The following is a 20,109-nucleotide window of genomic DNA, read 5'->3' on the forward strand; positions in this document are numbered from 1 at the left end:
TCACATGGAAGGAATTGTGTTATAGTGAAATCTTTGTTGTGGAGGGGCGGTCGGGGAGCCTAGTGGTTGAAACATTCGCTCGTCAGGCCGAAGACCCGGGTTCATTCCCGACATGGGTACAATGTGTGAAGCCCATTTCTGGTGTCCCCCGCCGTGATATTGCTGGAATATTGCTAAAAGGGGTGTAAAACCATACTCACTCACTCGCTCACTTTGTTGTGGACATCACATGATGTCCTGGAGATAATGCCCCAAAAACCTGAGTCAGTTCAGCAAATTGGTTGCTGTGACAAGTCAGTAGAATAAGCAGGGTCTGTATCCTTTGGAAAATGGGCTAACTTGAGGAACATAAAGTAATGTCCACAAAAAATTATTTTACTATTACGCAGTTCCTTCTATGTGAGACTTAGAACTTATCAATCAACCCACGTACAGTGTAGTTCCACACTACATCAGAAATTACCTCAAGGGAAAATAGATATGTTATATTTTTGTTTTCTGTTGTAGCACACTGGCTAAATTTTAATGGAGCTTTTACAACTGTGTTTTCCTATCAAGATGATGCTTATGTAATTGCTTTAACTCCTTTACAGGCAATCGATGTTTTACGACAATCTCAGGGCAGTGTGAAATTAAAGGTTCGAAAGATTGGAAAAGGCAAGCCAGGAGATTTGATCCGACTTGGAAACACAGTTGGTAAGTATATATATCCAGGGAAACAATAGTTGATAGGAAAATAGGATATGTTTATGGACGGAGTTAAACAGGCACTTAATGTTCATTTGTCACAAGAATGTCACTACTGGAATTCAAGTGCTGTGTGGGTTGTCTAAGGGAGACAACTCTTGAAGGCTCATCCGAAAGTACATCATGCCTTTTTCTTTGTGTCACAAAGTATCCCAGTTTACGGATAGGGGCCTGTATCAGCTGGATAATGCCTGTATGGAATAACATAACATATCATTTGTCCTATTGTGGGTTGTAACTCAGTGTAGGCATATAGGACAAGGACAGGTAACTCAGGTATTCAAACCTTGGTTCGTCATGTGATATATTGTTTAATGACAATAACATTAAAACTCCATGTCTACACTAAAAGACGCTAAAGTTCGCATTACTTTCTGACTTTTATTTGTTTGAGTAAGGATATAGCTTCAGGCAACGTCAGTGTATATTATACATGATCACCATCTTTATATGTGTTTTATATTATCATTAGTTTTTCCCGGGGCTCCAGTGATACTATTCCCATTCAGACATGTTGTACCAAGCCCTTAACACCTTCAGCAGGTATCCAGGGACTGTTGGGTAAAAGGGGTCAGGTACCCAGGTAGGGTCAGGTAAAAATGTGTCAAGTATATGGATAATAAATTTGGACTTTTCCAAACCCCAAATGCATAGTGTTGATACAATCAAGCATGTCATGCAGTATTTTCCAGATAACTGTATCCATATGTGTGTTTCCAGATGAATCTTCAACTGACCCTCCTGCCCCAGTTGTGACAACCGACCCCAAGACCTGCCCTATCACCCCAGGTCGAGAGACCCTCATTGAGATAGAAAAGGGTCGAACAGGGCTCGGGCTCAGCATCGTGGGTGGGTCAGACACGCTACTGGTAAGTCAACATGTTGTCTTGACAATTAACTAAGTCATCGTCATTCCCTTTTCCTGTAGTAACTCCTCTGTAAATTAATAACAAAATGATATTATATACGTGTAAGTTTATTATCTAAGTTGCTGGTGTTATTAAAATTATTTTAAAAAATTGCAAATTGTAGTGTTTGTTATTGATAACCGTTCAACATTTCTCTTTGAAGTTTTGGATTCAGTGTGTTTCACCTGTTTTCCAGGGGGCTATCATTATTCACGAGGTGTATGAAGATGGGGCAGCCTTTAAGGATGGCCGACTTGGTGCTGGGGACCAAATCTTGGAGGTGAGAATCAGATGTCACCTGCTTATTGGCAATCCTTCCTGACATTACAACCCTCCATGTCCACCTACCCCATCCATTGCCTTGACTAAGCCAGACACCCCCGATACCCCTGTAGACAAACACCATCCACCTCAAGTCAATCCAGCACCTACCCCATCCATCAAATCAAGCAGTACCTTCCACTTGTACCTGTTTGAACACCTTCCATTTTTATCATGTCACCATCCACATGAATCAAGTAAAACTGTACCTACATCAAGTCAAACACCATTCACATGAATCAAGTCAAACAGTACCCACATCAAGTCAAACACCATCCACATGAATCAAGTCAAACTGTACCCACATCAAGTCAAACACCATCCACATGAATCAAGTCAAACAGTGCCCACATCAAGTCAAACACCATCCACATGAATCAAGTCAAACAGTACCCACATCAAGTCAAACACCATCCACATGAATCAAGTCAAACAGTACCTACATCAAGTCAAACACCATCCACATGAATCAAGTAAAACCGTACCTACATCAAGTCAAACACCATGGACATGCATCAAGTCAAACTGTACCTACATCAAGTCAAACACCATCCACATGATTCAAATAAAACCATACCTACATCAAGTCAAACACATTCCACATAATTCAAATAAAACTGTACCTACATCAAGTCAAACACCATCCACATGAATCAAGTAAAACCGTACCTACATCAAGTCAAACACCATCCACATGAATCAAGTAAAACACACTTACATCAAGTCAAACACCATCCACATGAATCAAGTAAAACACACTTACATCAAGTCAAACACCATCCACGTGAATCAAGTAAAACACACTTACATCAAGTCAAACACCATCCACATGAATCAAGTCAAACAGTACCTACATCAAGTCAAACAGTACCTACAGCAAGTCAAACAGTACCTACATCAAGTCAAACACCATCCACATGAATCAAGTCAAACACCATCCACATAAATCAAGTCAAACACCATCCACATACATCAAGTCAAACAGTACCCATATCAAGTCAAACAGTACCTGCATCACGTCAAACACCATCTACATACATCGTCAAACAGTACCTACATCAAGTCCAACAGTACCTACGTCAAGTCAAGCAGTACCTACATCAAGTCAAACAGTTCCTACATCAAGTCACACACCATCCACATGCATCAAGTCAAACACCATCCACATATGTTAACAGTATAACATCAAGTCAGACACCATTACCGTCACCCTCACACCTCCACAACCTCTTCGTATTGCAGGTTAACCGAGAGGACCTGCGTGATGCCACCCATGACCACGCCATCCAGGTGCTGCGGCAGACGCCCTCCAACGTGTGGATCCTCATGTACCGCGACGACAACCAGGTGAAGGAGGAGGACATCTATGACATCTTCAGCGTCGAGCTCATGAAGAAACCGGGCAAGGGTCTCGGACTCAGCATCGTGGGCAAGAAGACTGATGTCGGTGTTTACATATCAGATATTGTGAGTACAACAGAGATCCTTGTCAGCAACATAGGCACACGCGTACAGTGGGCATCGACCTGTTTCACATGGGACCTATGACAAGTACACCTTGAATGTTATTCTTAGTTTTGAAGACTGCATGTATATATTAGCTAGCAAAACTTAATTCTTTGATCTACTGAGATTCGAATTGAGTCCAGTATCACAACTGTAAACCCTCTATTTCAAGTTATTTTGAAATGATTAGCTGGGGGATATGAATTTTTTAGACTTCTTTCTTCTTTCCAGGGTTAAGTTTGTTTTTATTAGTTCCATACAGTGTGCAACCCTAGTGGTTAAAGCATTCACTTGTCATGTCAAAGACCCTTATTCAATTAATATTTTCAAAACTATCTCCTCTTTGGACTCCCTTGCATAGTAGATATCTGTGACCTGCATTTCTTCAGGATTTTATCCCAGATCAAGCTGACATGTCATAATACATCTCAGGTACTGTTCAGACCTGCGTTAAACTAAACTCATGCACTGATAGTGCTGCATTACTGCTGAAAGCCAGCAAATGGAATCCTGCCTCGTGGGTGACGTGTCCATGTTGTTTCAGGTGAAAGGCGGGGTGGCAGAAGCTGATGGAAGACTTATGCAAGGGGACCAGATTCTCGCTGTCAATGGAGAAGACATGAGAAACTCAACTCAGGAATATGCAGCAGGCGTTCTTAAGGTAACTGCATTTTATTTGGAGATGTAAGGGGAGGTAATCTGTTTCTAGGTTTGTCGACACTAGAGCTGGGACAAGTCCAAATTTACTACACGGGTACCCAACACCCTATTACCCAACCGTACCCTGGTACCCAACACCCTATTACCCAACCCTACCCGGGTACCCGACACCCTATTACCCAACCCTACCCGGGTACCCGACACCCTATTACCCGACCCTACCCGGGTACCCAACACCCTATTACCCGACCCTACCCGGGTACCCACCACCCTATTACCCAACCCTATCTGGGTACCGAACACCCTATTACCCGACCCTACCCAGGTACCCAACTCCCGATTACCCGACCCTACCCAGGTACCCAACACCCTATTACCCAACCCTATGCGGGTACCCGGCACCCTATTACCCAACCCTACCCGGGTACCGACACCCTATTACCCAACCCTACCTGTGTAACCGACACCCTATAACCCAACCCTACCCGGTAACCCGACACCCTATTTCCAAACCCTACCTGGGTACCCGACACCCTATTACCCAACCCTACCTGTGTACCAACACCCTATTACCCGACCCTACCGGGGTCCCCGACACCCTATTTCCCAACCCTACCTGGGTACCCGACCCCCTATTACCCAACCCTACCTGGGTACCGACACCCTATTACCCAACCCTACCTGTGTACCGACACCCTATTTCCCAACCCTACCCGGGTACCCGACACCCTATTTCCCAACCCTACCTGGGTACCCAACACCCTATTTATGGATACCTACTGTCCTGGCAAAATGTATTTAGATGTCGTATAAAACGATCTGATCATGCATACATTGAAGTTGACTGAAGCCTTGTCTGTACTCAAACATAAAATGCCAGAAGGAATGTGGGAATAGTCAGAAAGAAATGCGAACATTAGCGACTTGTACTAGTGTAACCATGGAATTTTTATTGTTATTGTCATTAGACAATATATCACATGACAAACCACAGGACCGGGTAGTCCTGTGGGCACCCTGGTCCTACTTAGGACCCACCCGACCCAAGTACCCGAGTTGCCCATCCCAGCCTTAGTCAGCACCACACATGTGATTGTTGGTTTCACCGAAGTGGACTAACACCTGCATCACTGAAGGCTTTTCTCCTTCATCAAGTTGATAGCTTGTGATTTATCTGAAATACTGTTCAAAATGGCATTGAACACACTCTCATTCATTGAATCCTTTTTGACTCTTCTAGTCTTAATTTAATTGTATTAACTGAAGTCATTTCAGCTGCATCTTAACAACTTCTGTAAGAAAACAACATATGCATGCTGAATAGAAACTGATGGTATTTGGTTCTTAAAGCTTTAAGTCTATCTTAAATTTTTTCATCAGTTACTATTTTTCTTTGGTATTTCAGACATTGATGGGCAAGGTCACAATGATGGTGGGAAGGTTAAAAGCAGGGTCAAGAACATCTTCACGACGAAACTCCAATTCTCCTGGCAGTGCTTTGAAAAAATCAGAATCCAGTGCAAGCAATCGCTCACGGGGGAAACACTCAAAGAGTATGTATGTCTGTCTGTCTGTCTGTCAGCTGTGTCCGACCTTCCACACTGGTGTACTGGTGTGAATAGTGGCACATTGTGTGAAATACCCTACTTGGGAACAAATGGAAAGAAAGTAAAATATACTGAACTAAAAAAGTTAGGGATCATGAATATATTTTTGGATATAGGGGGCACGGGTGGCCCAGTCGTCTAAGGCGCCGCGATTCGCTGTGCAGAGTTGCGTCCCTTCGGCACGCCAGAAACCTATGATTGTGGGTTTGAATCCCGGTTTGCCCCGATTATGTTTCTAGGTTTGTCAGCACCATACCCGTGCTTGTGGGTTTCAGCGAAGTGGTAAACGTCTGGGACCTGCATCACTTCGGGCTTTCCTCCCACATTAAGCTGACACGCCGCAATATAACTGGAATACTGTTAAAAGCGGCGTTAAACCCCACTCACTCACTCATTTTATGAATATATTTATGAAATTATATGCTCAGTCTTCACTTTACAAAATATCCCCCAAATTATTCATGATCCTTAAGTTTTTTCAGTTTTTGTATGAAGTTAATGTATGCAAGATGTATATTTTTTCGAAAAAAGTGTATTTCGATTCTGTGATGGCATATTTGTTGCATTTGTACAATGGAACTTGCCATGTATTGCTTCCACTGGTGCAGCAGTGTGTCCTTCATACATGTACCTGTGTCCACCTTTCATAGACAGTTTACTTTAATCAATTTTAAATCTCTTGAATTTAAAACTAGATGTGATCACCAATTTCGTTTCCAGAACCTGATCAATTATTACTGAAACATAGACAGTAGATTGTGTTCCACAGAAGCGTTAATTATGTAGGACTCGTTAACTGGCCAATTAGCTCTGTAGCCCACTGCATGCTTGTGACTGTGTGGCATGAGACGACTGACTGCCCTGTGCGGCATGAGACGACTGACTGCCCTGTGCGGCATGAGACGACTGACTGCCCTGTGTGGCATGAGACGACTGACTGCCCTGTGTGGCATGAGACGACTGACTGCCCTGTGCGGCATGAGACGACTGACTGCCCTGTGCGGCATGAGACGACTGACTGCCCTGTGCGGCATGAGACGACTGACTGCCCTGTGCGGCATGAGACGACTGACTGCCCTGTGCGGCATGAGACGACTGACTGCCCTGTGCGGCATGAGACGACTGACTGCCCTGTGCGGCATGAGACGACTGACTGCCCTGTACGGCATGAGACGACTGACTGCCCTGTGCGGCATGAGACGACTGACTGCCCTGTACGGCATGAGACGACTGACTGCCCTGTGCGGCATGCCACGCCTTCATCTCTGTCACCATCTCTCTCTCTTACTGCTACAAGCCAGTCTGGCATCTTGGCCTCTCACCTGATGGTATTTTACTGCACATTTTACTTGGAAAATATTCACAAAATATTTGTTTCATTGTGACAGATTTATTTATTCATTTATATATTTTTTTCATTTTTTTATACACATTGCTTCTTTTATAGGAGTAAGTATTAAGAATAATGTTCCTCTTTATAATGCTCCAATTCCAACCCTAAAGCAGGCTCAATGTGTTACATTATTACCCCGGTCAGTGTGATCTTAATTTTCATTCTCAGCTCCCTGGGGAGTATACAACCCAAGATATATTGGTGTTATATTGATTTTTGTTTCTTGTTAATTTTTGAGGATTTTTTTTATTTAGGAGTTACAAAATTTCTTTAAGAAAAATTATTGTTATTTAATATTAATTAATGTTTAGGAATTATTGAGTTATGTGTACATGACAATGTACATGTCAGCTGATACTGGACATAGGGCATGATAGGTAGCAGCTGAGATTAGCTGTGAGGAATTGGCCAGTTCTAACAGTCTCCTGCCTGAATGTCACTACTTATTCTGTCATTGTCAACATTTCAGACAAAGTTTGAGAAACTTATTGGGACTTTGTATTTAGGTCTAACTTTTACACGGTCAAAGGAGTTTGTCTGCATTTGAAAATGTCGCTGTCATCGGGATCTTTCTTTCTGAACATGATGAAGATTATTTTTTAGTCTGTTTCAAAAATTGTAATTTTGTCATTAGAAATGAACAGCTGTAAAACAAGACCACACACCAATGATGATATTGCTCATCTCATGGAATCTCTGCATATTTTTTAAATCCAAAATTACACAATTCCTTAAAAAAACATTTTATAGATATGAGGAAATCGTAATCTTAAACATTGTCTTGAAAAATGAAATGTTGACAAGCTGTGCATTAATATCACAGTACAGTTTGGTTGATTTCAACACATTTTCTGTACCATGATTTCTTCATATACAATAGCATCCTCTCTCCTTCCATGTTGCAGGTCTTCCCTCCTCTAAAAGCTACTAATCTCCAGTTCTGTAATTTACTTCTCATCTTTCATAAACACAAACCTTTTTGTACCCACTATTTTCTTGCATAAGCACGCTAATTACTCTCATGTGAATAGTATTGTCCTTTTGCTACCGACTCGGTGTATCAGATCATCATTGCAATCCAAATGGTATTTTAAATAATAATGATATACATTTGTAAGACAATCGTTGAAACGTTGAATATCGTACTCGGACTAGTCAGACCTGATGCTACAAGTCAATATGAAAACAGCTTGCTATTCTCTATGTCTCTGGTATACTTCTACACTTCAAAGCTGAGCAATAATGTATGTATTATATCACTTGTTACTACTTATGTAACATATATGAAAAAATATATATGGTAACAATAAATAAATACCTACACATTACGCAATAATTCTGACTATATGATAAGTTGAAGTGTATTGTCAATACTAGCCCAGGTCAAACTGAGTGTATAGCATTCCAGATTGTTACGGAACGGATGCTTGATATTGTGTATATAACCTTGATGAACATGCATAGATATACGATATTGCACAATAGTCTCCGGGGATAGAATAACCTCAATATGCTTCATGTGGAGATTTTCCTCACGCAATACTTTAAGTTTTCCGAAAAAGAAGACATTTGTTTTGTTCGTATGTACATACAGCTTTAAGATGTTATGCAAGCAGAGACAAAGGGTGTTTGTTTGTGATATGGTGTGGTTGATCAATTCACGAATCATCACATTTTACCATGTGAGGAAGACAACTTTCTTTGCAAATTGAAATACCGTATTCGACGTAATAAGCGCCCTGCTCTAATAAGCGCCTACGGCGATATTTGCTAATATGTTGGCAAGTGAACAATCCCAAGTAGCACCCCTTCCGATTATTCAATGTACACAAGACTTATTTATTTGTGTATATCACGCACTCATGTGTTATATGCCCCCCTAATTATGGGCAATTAAATTCTGGAAAAATATATTTGTCGTATATAAACAGTCAGGCCGTTAGCATAAACCACGAAATTTATATTTCAACTCTGTTTTTTCCACCAAAATAATATTCTAATAAGAGCCCCCTATTTCTAATTTTGAGAGCACCCTGGGCGCTTATTACGTCGAATACGGTATGTTACTTTCGTCTTAACATTGTTACTGTATTTTATAATGTTGATAATATCGGGTATTATAAAGAAGTTGTTATCCATATTAATACTCCTTGTCAAATGGCTCATTACATACAAAGATAATGGGATATTACCGTAGTTAGTGTAATTACTACACCCTGAATTCCGTTATTATGATAATCCATAGTAATAGGGGTATGCAGGGTCAGATGATGAAGAATCAACAGCTGAGTGTGCATCAATAGAATAATTAGTTTTTTATGTGATACAAATTTTATTGTCAAACATGTTAATAATAAATACTCTTAAGTGACATTTGAATGAGAAAATTGTCTTAGAAGAATGTGACATAAGGCTGTTGTATGACAATCAAAAGAGACCATTGAAAAAAAATCAATTCTGTCAGTTAACAACTTAATTTGATCATTGAAAAATGTTTTAAATGAAATGTGAATCATTAATTCTGTCAGTTAATAACTTAATTTGATCATTGAAAAATGTCTTAAATGAAATGTGAATCATTAATTCTGTCAGTTAACAACTTAATTTGACCATTGAAAATTATCATGCGAATTGTGAATAATTAATGCCCTTTATGTGATGATTGAATAAGACCTTTGGATATTGTCAGAAGAAACATGAATAATTAACACCTTAAAGTGACGTTGGAGCAAGACCATTGAAAATTGTCTTATGAAATGTGAAATATGGAAAGGTAATGACCAGTAAGCACAGAATCTGGACTGGTAGCTTTTGGACGCTGGAGTAATATTAAGAGGTTAGAACACTTGATATATTTTGCATGATTTATTTCCTGTATTCTGTATGGGCAGTCTCCTCTCACTGTACTCTGTGTAAGCTGCATACCATGTGCTTGGGGTGGTTTTCCGCAGACTGGACACTGCAACCATTGTACACTGATACTTACCATGTGTCAACAATATCACATTAACTGCTTCAGACATAACCTCCTGCGCGAAGGTGATGCAGTATATGTCCACAGATTAACCCTAGTCATTCTTACTTCAAAATTTGTCTTTTCTGAATCATACTGAAGATTAAATTTTATTTATCATTGCTAGTTACATGAGTCGAAGTGGATTTAGGAAATTATGTAATTTCAAGTTTGAAAGAAGCCTGATATAAGGAATATCAGTTTTTGTTTAGTAAATGCATTCTTCAGGTCTGCAGTGTGGAATATCATGTCAATACACAATGCTTTTCTTGAAAGTTTCATTTTATCACAATGATCTGTTACTTTTAGTCTTCTCTTGTGTTCTTTCATGTCCTCTTCCATTGGCACAAACTCCTGTGTTGTGACATGTGTGCTCCATATTCAACCTTGGGCTCCGGAAGCCTCTAAGTTGTTCGACACTGATTTATCATCACTATAAGCTTGTCCTGCACCCCCACACCCCCACACCCCCTACACCCCCTACACCCCCCACACCCCCAGCCCTTCTCAGTCTTACCATGCATCCCCCCACCCCACAACCAACCCAGCTGTTATGCCCCCTCTTTTCAGACTCTGGCCATCATCTCGTTGTCTTAAAGAAGGAATCTTTGGAATATGAATATATATATATAGGAATGCCTGTATCTATTATGAATACTGAGGCATTCAAATACAAATATTACGTTTTTATTTTCAGGGTGTAGTATCTCAGTAATTGTATTGCATGATACATAATGAACCATGTCCCTATTATTTAGTATTCTGGTAGTTGGATTACTGCGTAGATTGAACCCTGAGTTGGGAATATTCGACAGTACCTCATGCTTGTCCAATGTGGATTCCAGGTAAACTAGGTCCTCCGTACCCCATGTATTCCAGTGGGTATTCCAGGTAAACTAGGTCCTCAGTACCCATGTATTCCAGTGGGGATTCCAGGTAAACTAGGTCCTCCGTACCCATATATTCCAGTGGGGATTCCAGGTAAACTAGGTCCTCAGTACCCATGTATTCCAGTGGGGATTCCAGGTAAACTAGGTCCTCAGTACCCATGTATTCCAGTGGGGATTCCAGGTAAACTAGGTCCTCAGTACCTCATATATTCCAGAGGGGGTTCCAGGTAAACTAGGTCCACATAAACCCCATATATTCCAGGGGGGATTCCAGGTAAACTAGGTCCTCCGTACCCCATGTACTCCAGGTAAACTAGGTCCTCCGTACCCCATGTATTCCAGTGGGGATTCCAGGTAAACTAGGTCCTCAGTACCCCATGTATTCCAGGTAAACTAGGTCCTCAGTACCCCATGTATTCCAGGTAAACTAGGTCCTCCGTACCCCATGTATTCCAGTGGGGATTCCAGGTAAACTAGGTCCTCAGTACCCATATATTCCAGTAGGGATTCCAGGTAAACTAGGTCCTCCGTACCCCATGTATTCCAGTGGGGATTCCAGGTAAACTAGGTCCTCAGTACCCCATGTATTCCAGGTAAACTAGGTCCTCCGTACCCCATGTATTCCAGTGGGGATTCCAGGTAAACTAGGTCCTCAGTACCCATATATTCCAGTAGGGATTCCAGGTAAACTAGGTCCTCCGTACCCCATGTATTCCAGTGGGGATTCCAGGTAAACTAGGTCCTCCGTACCCCATGTATTCCAGGTAAACTAGGTCCTCCGTACCCCATGTATTCCAGTGGGGATTCCAGGTAAACTAGGTCCTCCGTACCCCATGTATTCCAGTGGGGATTCCAGGTAAACTAGGTCCTCCGTACCCCATGTATTCCAGTGGGGATTCCAGGTAAACTAGGTCCTCCGTACCCCATGTATTCCAGTGGGGATTCCAGGTAAACTAGGTCCTCAGTACCCCATGTATTCCAGGTAAACTAGGTCCTCCGTACCCCATGTATTCCAGTGGGGATTCCAGGTAAACTAGGTCCTCAGTACCCATATATTCCAGTAGGGATTCCAGGTAAACTAGGTCCTCCGTACCCCATGTATTCCAGTGGGGATTCCAGGTAAACTAGGTCCTCCGTACCCCATGTATTCTAGGTAAACTAGGTCCTCCGTACCCCATGTATTCCAGTGGGGATTCCAGGTAAACTAGGTCCTCAGTACCCCATGTATTCCAGTGGGGATTCCAGGTAAACTAGGTCCTCAGTACCCCATGTATTCCAGGTAAACTAGGTCCTCCGTACCCCATGTATTCCAGTGGGGATTCCAGGTAAACTAGGTCCTCAGTACCCATATATTCCAGTAGGGATTCCAGGTAAACTAGGTCCTCCGTACCCCATGTATTCCAGTGGGGATTCCAGGTAAACTAGGTCCACTACAAAGATCAAGTGGTAACAGTGTGTGACCTGGCTGATTGTGTGTGATCATGGCATAGCAGTCTGGTCATTCATCCACTGGTTCGCCGTATTGCTGACTGCAGGTTGAATCTAGGTTGAATATGGAGTTACCACAACAGCTGTCTGTACAAAGAAAATGTGTCATATTCCTTTGATGATCACGAAGAAAAGAAAAGAAATTATGAAATCTCAGAATCTTAAAATGAACCAATTGTTCATGGAAAACTATCAAGATTTGTGAACCTATTGATTTTACCATGTAGCTCACTATTTTAATGTTTATTTATCAACTGTGTGTTCAGTAAACCTGTTCCTTTTTTACCAGAATTTTGTTTCATGTTATTTATTTCCTTGCAGGACTAGTTGACATTTGTTAATAGAATCCATTTATTTATGTCCCATGTTTCTCAGTTTTGGCAGTGTGCACACCCTTTAGGCTACTGAAGTGTTACCCTGTCAGCTTATGACAATAGGTCTAGATGACTTGGTTTTCTTGACAAATGTTCAAACTGAATAACTAAAACAATTGATTTTAATGATTAAAGTATCTTATGCATGTAACGCATGTTTTATTTCAGGGATGTAGAATGTATTATTACCAAGTATGATATGACTACCTGTACCTTTCTATCCATGTGTATCATGTACCATTGGCATGAGGCTGAATATACCAGCACAGATCATACGAAGCCAAATTTGCATTTCCCATTATTTTACCTGTCACAGTTGGGTATGGAAATTAATCTCGTCCCCTGCTTCATGAATCTTGTTTGCTTCTGGTATATGTAATGTTAAATGGATTTAACTTTCTTTGACTATTGTCATTATTTACAATTGTTTTGTTGTCTTGCTTTTGAAACTGTTTTTTGTAGTTGGTGTTTGAAATTGTATTCTGTCTCTTGATGCTTGATTTTCAAATATTTGAATATATACGATTGTTGAATCTTGTAACCTGATCTTGTGTTAGAGTAATGTTGTAAAGGGATCGATGCTAATGTCTGATGTGGCAGGATGTGAGTGTTACCATGGCTACAGTTTTCCCTGACTTCCTGTTCTAGATGTGAGTGTGGACTGGACACACCTGAGGAACGTGGAGCTCCAACATGACGAGTCTGGCTCCCTGGGGCTGAGCATTGCCGGTGGGGTGGGCTCCCCACTCGGGGACGTCCCCATCATTGTTGCAAACCTTAACCCCACAGGCCCAGCGGCAAGGTGTGGCAGGTTACGGGTAAGTCAGCATCTGCGTTGTAGAGGCGGGAGAGCTCCCCTCTAGGAAATGTACCCATCATAGTTCCCGACCTCCCATTCTTTAACATTGACTTTTGTATTTTGACAATTGTAGTTCTGAGGTCATTGTGTGGAACAGGAACCAGGGCAGTATTCCGATGATAGCTAAATTGTCTTCCTATATATGCCCGAAATAGATGGCAAGAAATATGACACATTGTTCATCTGAAAGTTGTGAATTATGTTGCTTCTGTGTAATCTACATCTTTGGGAATGCAGGCAGAGTAGGTCCCAAGAATCCTACACTTGCAGGACCTAGGATTAGTTTCTGACCAGGCTGGATGTATGTCACCAAACCAAGTCAACATGGATCTTTGGAATATTGCTAACTGTGGTGTTTAAACACCATTCACTCAATAATGTAAATGTTCGCTAATCATCTGACTGTGAAAGTCTGGTAATGTTCGCTAATCATCTGACTGTGAAAGTCTGGTAATGTTCACTTATCTGGTAATGTTGCGAATGTTTTAAAGTGAAAGTCTGGAAATGCTGCTTATGTTTGCCTGACAGTGAAAGTCTGGTTATGTCACAAATGTCTGATAGTGAAAGTCTGGTAATGTCACAAATATTTGAAAGTGAAAGTCTGGTAATGTCACGAATGTTCCTCCACTGCAGGTTGGTGACAAGATCCTGATGATCAACAACCGGTCAACAGATGGCATGACTCACGACGAGGCAGTTGCCGTGCTGAAGTCAACGACACCCGTCATGTTACAGGTCATCCAGGGGGAGGAACTAGCGGTTAGCGTCAACGGCAGTCGCTCACGCCAAGTCAGCACTGACATGTCCAATGACCCAACTGCCACCGAACTGACCGTGTCTCCAGCTGATGGGTCAGTACATGTTTACAGTAAGGGGGCAAAGTGGCCCACTGGGTAGACCCGGGGTACAATACTTCCATTGGTTGTCATAACAGGTCCTCAGCCATGATCTTGCTGGAATATTGCTTAAAGTGGTGTAACTCAAACACATAAGAGGCAACTAAAAACAATAGGATGGTGAGGCTTGATGTCCAGCTGTAGGTCAGACTCAGTTATTGCTGGAAAATTGCTGACTGCAGGGTAAAACTACAAGACCAAAACTGGTGGTCTAGTAGCTGAAGGTGTCGCTGCACAGAGCTGTTTCTTGGACATTCTGATTATGGCTTCTAATTTATTATCCCCCCGACATATAATGATGGGGGGATATAGCCATCAGTCTGTCCGTCCATCCGTCCATCCGTCCGTCCGTCTGTCTGTCTGTCCATCCGTCTGTAATCATTGTTTGTCCGGAGCATATTTCCTAAACCGTACAACCTAGCTTCCCAAAACTTGGTACACTTACCAATCAGGCTCAGTAGTAGGGTAGTGCCTTTTGCTATTTAGAGATTTTAAGAATTTTTTTTTTTTGTCGTTTCCATGGAAATATGATGAAATTAGGAAATTTGAGGGTAGTGCTCTTGTCCGGAGCATATTTCCTAAACCGTACAACCTAGCTTCCCAAAACTTGGTACACTTAACAATCAGGCTCAAAAGAAGTGCCTTTTGCTATTTAGAGATTTTCAGAATTTTATATTTTTGTCGTTTCCATGGAAATATGATGAACTTAGGAAATTTGAGGGTAGTGCTCTTGTCCGGACCATATCTCCCGAACCATACAACTTAGCTTCTCAATTTTTTTACACCTATCAAGCAGGTTATGTAGTGGTGCCTTTGCTATTTAACAGATTTTTTTTTATTTTTTTTTTTTCAATTTAAATTGAAAATTGATGAATTTAGGGTAATGTCCTCGTCTGGAGCATATCTTCTAAACCATGCGACAGAGATTCACCAAACTTTATGCACATATCAATCATGTTCACTAGTAGCGCAGTTTGTTATTTATAGATTTTTATCCTTTTAATTTGTAGCCCCTGACATTTGAGATCATCAGAAAGTGAGCTACATGAACCAATATTTAATAACCTTCATTATATATCTGGTTTTGGCATCAAGGAAAAAGATTTCCTTGCCAATCTAAATACACTTGAAGGTACACACAGTTTACCGACATGCCACGTCGGGGGGATATGTCATCTTCGGATCACTCTTGTTCTTTTCTTAATCAGTGTGCAGTTGCCACGTTTTGTACACATTAGAATTCATATGTTATAGCCAGGTTTTTTTCTCTCCCCAGGCAAGCCCCACAATGCAGCACCCTGATTCTAGAGCGAGGTCATGAAGGCCTCGGTTTCTCGATCGTTGGAGGTCATGGAAGTCCACATGGAGATCTGCCTATCTATGTGAAGAATGTCTTTGAGAAGGGAGCTGCGGCCGAGAATGGGGGCTTGAAAAGAGGGGATCAGATTCTGGCTGTGAATGGGAAAAGTCTGGATGGACTTACACACGACGAAGCTGTCAATATTCTGAAAAACGCACGAGGAAAAGTGACTCTTTCTGTGTTGTCTTGATGTTGGGCCGTGACAACATGTTATTATCATTCAGTGGGACCAGTTGTATTGTTGACAAGCTTTGGCGAAGTATGCTAGACACAGACAGCATCAATCAGGAACAGTTCCAGAAACCGTGCAAATAATCTCCATGGACACTATTTCTTTGGAAGAATCGCCATGGATACCAATACCACAAGAAATGTTATTCAAGAAACAGAAACAAAGGATATCAGTGGAACAAAACATCATCAAGTGATTTTGATATGTCAGAGAACGTTCTATGAATTTGTGTCCAATTGTTAAAAAAAGTTGGGTAACCATGTCTGTAAATGGTGACCATGCATTGAAAACATTGTGCCAGAGCTTGAAAATAATATTATTTGTTTCTTCACAATTATCAGATATCAAAATGGTTGTGACAGTGACTTTCAGACTTTTGGGGGATGACAGAACTTTACAATGGATACACTCAATAATAATAAAGTTATGCAAATACTGGTTGTCATTGTGAACAAGTAACAAAACACTCAATCATTATAATTGGATGCTTGAAATAAAAGGTACAAGGACTGAAACCACCAAATTCCACAAACTATGGATATGAGTTTGCGATGTTTGTGTCCCAGTTAGTGAGTATATCCATTGAAGACTTCTATACTGTTGCTGTTATTTTTGTATATGGTGTATGATAGTGTTTTCATTTTTTTACAGGATTTGCAACTGTGATAGTGAGATTTAATTATGTTACAAGAATTTGAGAACATTGATATCATTTCTTTGGATTAGATATCATCCTGTCCCCATTGTAGCTGAAATGTCTCAATATGAAGAAAAACACTATAAGAATGAAACCTTGTCTCACCCCATTACAAATATGCAATGTTTTTGAGAGACATGCATTACTGGACCAATATATTGGGATATCAGACAAAATTCTTTACAGAAGTATGTATATAATGATAACTGCAGTAGATCATTTAGTGTATTCCCTTATATTAGATTTAGATCATGTTGACTGAACCCTATTAGCATACCTTTACCTTTAGTGAACAGAAAAACGAAATTCCACTTTTGTATCTATCAGAGAGATGTGAAACTATGAACAGTGAGTTTGGATGCAACACTCATCGTTGACTGATCAATTTTTTTTATTCGAATTTTGGACTGGGATTTTTTTATATTTGGAACATCCTTTCAAAACATTTGTTTAAAAAAGTTATTTTAAATAACATTTTGAAAAAGATCAAAATTATTTTTTTATTTGGCAACATTTTCTTTGTTCTAAAAAATATTCCAAGATTATTTTATTGCAGTGTTTCTTTGGTAAGAATAATTGAGAAATTCCAGATACTCCCCAGAAAGTAACAATATTATACACTGGTAGTCCCATGTGTAGCATCCTACATGATTTGGATACTTAGGAAGGTTTTTTTTATGGCTTGCAGAATGACAGAATGTTGATGATTATTACTCTTCATTATATAACAAATGCATATTGCAGAGATGAGTGAGATTATACATTACGTGTTGATCAACTTTTCCATTTTTCTATTTCATTTTATATGACAGGTGTTTTCTAATGCTTTTGAACAATTTTCATGACTTGATTTGTTGCATCCAGTGCCCCTGCAGGTAATATGGTAATGTCATGCAGGTGGTGTGGTAATGTCATGAAAGGCAGGTGTCGTGGTAATGTCATGTCATGCAGGTGGTATGGTAATGTCATGATGTCATGCAGGTGGTGTGGTAATGTCATGAAAGGCAGGTGTCGTGGTAATGTCATGATGTCATGCAGGTGGTGTGGTAATGTCATGATGTCATGCAGGTGGTGTGGTAATGTCATGAAAGGCAGGTGTCGTGGTAATGTCATGATGTCATGCAGGTGGTGTGGTAATGTCATGATGTCATGGTAATAATGTCATGATAGTAATGTCATGTCATGTCATGGTAGTAATGTCATGATGTCATGCAGGTAATGTGGCTATGTCACGCAGGTGGTGTGGTTATGTCCTGAAAGGCAGGTGTGGGGTTGAGTGGCATTGATGTGGAACCTGATGGTACCAAGAAACATAGGACGGAAGAAGGCAGGGGCTACACATCATATTAACTCTGACTGGTGTATTGTTTTTGCCAAAGTTCAGTTTCATGGAGTGAGAACAAAAAAAATCAGAAATGAAAAGAAATAAATGATTCTTACTTTTGATAAGATGAGCAGTCTTAAAATAGTATCATAATACATTGGTGGTCATCATATATCAAATAACATGTAGATACACATGGGTTAGCTGGTTCCCTATCTGAATGTCCAGTTGGTATATAGAGAATCTCACCCGAGTGTCTTTTGATATCAAATATATCAACACGAGTTGATAAAAGTGGAAATATTCCGAGGCTTGCCAAGGATTTTTGCCACTTTTATCAACGAGTTGATATATTTGATATAACAAGACACAAGGGTGAGATTTTATTTATCATCCAACATCATTCGTCCAACTTATTCAATTTGTAGACAATAATTAGCAGTGTCTTCAGTGTAAAACGTACTGCTAACAGCTTCAGTAGCAGAGCCATTAGTGATGTCATTTGATTGTGACATCATGGTAACCAGTGACGTCACAATGGTCTGCAAAGCATTGTGATGTAATTTCATTGCAGCGATATCTACAGTGTAGACACTTTAGTTGGTCCTCTGAATGTCCAGTTGGTATATAACAGACAACTATGGTCACTGGTTAGCATCAGATATCCATACATCGTCTAGACACATTAGTTGGTTCCCTATCTGATTGTCAATTTGGTATTTAACAGACAAAAGTGGTCCTTGGTGGTCATCCGATATCCATGCACTATGTAGACACATGATAAGGATTGGTAGTCTTCTGGTCTGTCCACATTGTAGCATGCAGGGAGGGACAAACATGTTTGGACATCGGTTGGCTTACACTTCATAGACTGTCAGGGATATAGGAATGACATGATTCTGTAGACTTAGACCCAGGTGGACAGAGCTGCCAGGAATACAGACCATTCCACAGAACCACACAAACATCTGAGTTGCCACAGCTTTTCTATGACGGACGATTCGGTTGTACCTGTTTGAATGACAGCACTTGTTTCTTTGTCTTGGTATCAGGTGGTAGAAACAATGTAGTGACTAGAACACATTCCATTGGTATTTGTTAGCTTGCAAGAATTTGTCTTCCTCCTTGAGTTAACATTGATGAAGCTGTGGCTTGTCAGGGAGTATCTCGGACACAGTCACCTAACCCCATGCACATTAACCCTGTCACTGATAGATAACACAAACCTCAATCTCAAAGTGTATGTGAGTACCTGTACTTGTCATTCCTTGGGTTAAGGTGGTGTAGTCTTTGATAACTGAAAAAAAGTCTTAACCCTTTCAAACAGATTTTAATCCTATGGAACCGCCATGGATTTATCTATCAGTTAAAGGGTTGCACCTCACAGATGAGGATGTTTTCATTTAAAGCTGCAGCACCATTTCTGTCTATGCAATTTCTGCTGGGCCCTTTAACTTCCAAGCATTCTCATTGGCTAAAATTCAAATGTCTCAATTTTCATTGGTTGGCCAAAGTAGATAAGTTGCTGGCAACAGTTAGAAGCTGTGAATAAATGTGATAGCTTACCATTTTAACAGAACTGTTTATCAATACTTAGTGTAACAATGATCTTGGAGATTATATAGTGGTTAACCCAGTGTTATAGAGACTCATGCAGATATTTATCATTGATAAGCACTTGTGTGACTGGATCCTCCTCCATTGTCACATTGTGCTGTTGAGTTTACTGTTTATATCACATACGATGGCTTCTTAATTATCACTGTTTATGCTAACTCCCATTACCCACGATTTGTACTAAATAAAGTATATTTACATGAAATGGGTGTTCTTC

General features: G+C 40.6%; 1 protein-coding gene and 1 long non-coding RNA gene across 26 annotated transcripts in view; both read left to right on the plus strand.

The window, feature by feature from the left end:
• LOC124134560 (multiple PDZ domain protein-like) overlaps nucleotides 1–20,097 on the plus strand; it is a 314,294-nt gene extending 294,197 nt beyond the window's left edge. The window contains exons 36-44 of the mRNA XM_048393058.1: nucleotides 594–696; nucleotides 1,468–1,616; nucleotides 1,852–1,935; nucleotides 3,219–3,443; nucleotides 4,027–4,143; nucleotides 5,548–5,695; nucleotides 13,556–13,725; nucleotides 14,400–14,617; nucleotides 15,939–20,097. Of these exons, the coding sequence (XP_048249015.1) occupies nucleotides 594–696; nucleotides 1,468–1,616; nucleotides 1,852–1,935; nucleotides 3,219–3,443; nucleotides 4,027–4,143; nucleotides 5,548–5,695; nucleotides 13,556–13,725; nucleotides 14,400–14,617; nucleotides 15,939–16,212 (1,488 nt within the window). The 3' untranslated portion in view covers nucleotides 16,213–20,097. The remainder of the gene's footprint in view (nucleotides 1–593; nucleotides 697–1,467; nucleotides 1,617–1,851; nucleotides 1,936–3,218; nucleotides 3,444–4,026; nucleotides 4,144–5,547; nucleotides 5,696–13,555; nucleotides 13,726–14,399; nucleotides 14,618–15,938) is intronic.
• On the plus strand, nucleotides 10,622–13,549 carry LOC125378150. 25 transcript variants are annotated; one of them, XR_007220038.1, is made up of 4 exons: nucleotides 10,622–11,433; nucleotides 11,559–11,604; nucleotides 11,639–12,164; nucleotides 12,199–13,549. It is a non-coding gene; the product is annotated as an uncharacterized LOC125378150 (long non-coding RNA). The 25 variants fall into 25 exon arrangements; XR_007220032.1 differs by having other exon boundaries at nucleotides 10,622–11,272; nucleotides 11,354–11,433; nucleotides 11,502–12,164; XR_007220035.1 differs by having other exon boundaries at nucleotides 10,622–11,000; nucleotides 11,047–11,091; nucleotides 11,320–12,164.
• Nucleotides 20,098–20,109: the final 12 nt, after the last annotated feature.

The sequence above is a fragment of the Haliotis rufescens genome, unplaced genomic scaffold, assembly GCF_023055435.1.
Source record: "Haliotis rufescens isolate VD_foot unplaced genomic scaffold, xgHalRufe1.0.p SCAF_112, whole genome shotgun sequence".
In the NCBI taxonomy this organism is placed as follows: Eukaryota; Metazoa; Mollusca; class Gastropoda; order Lepetellida; family Haliotidae; genus Haliotis; species Haliotis rufescens.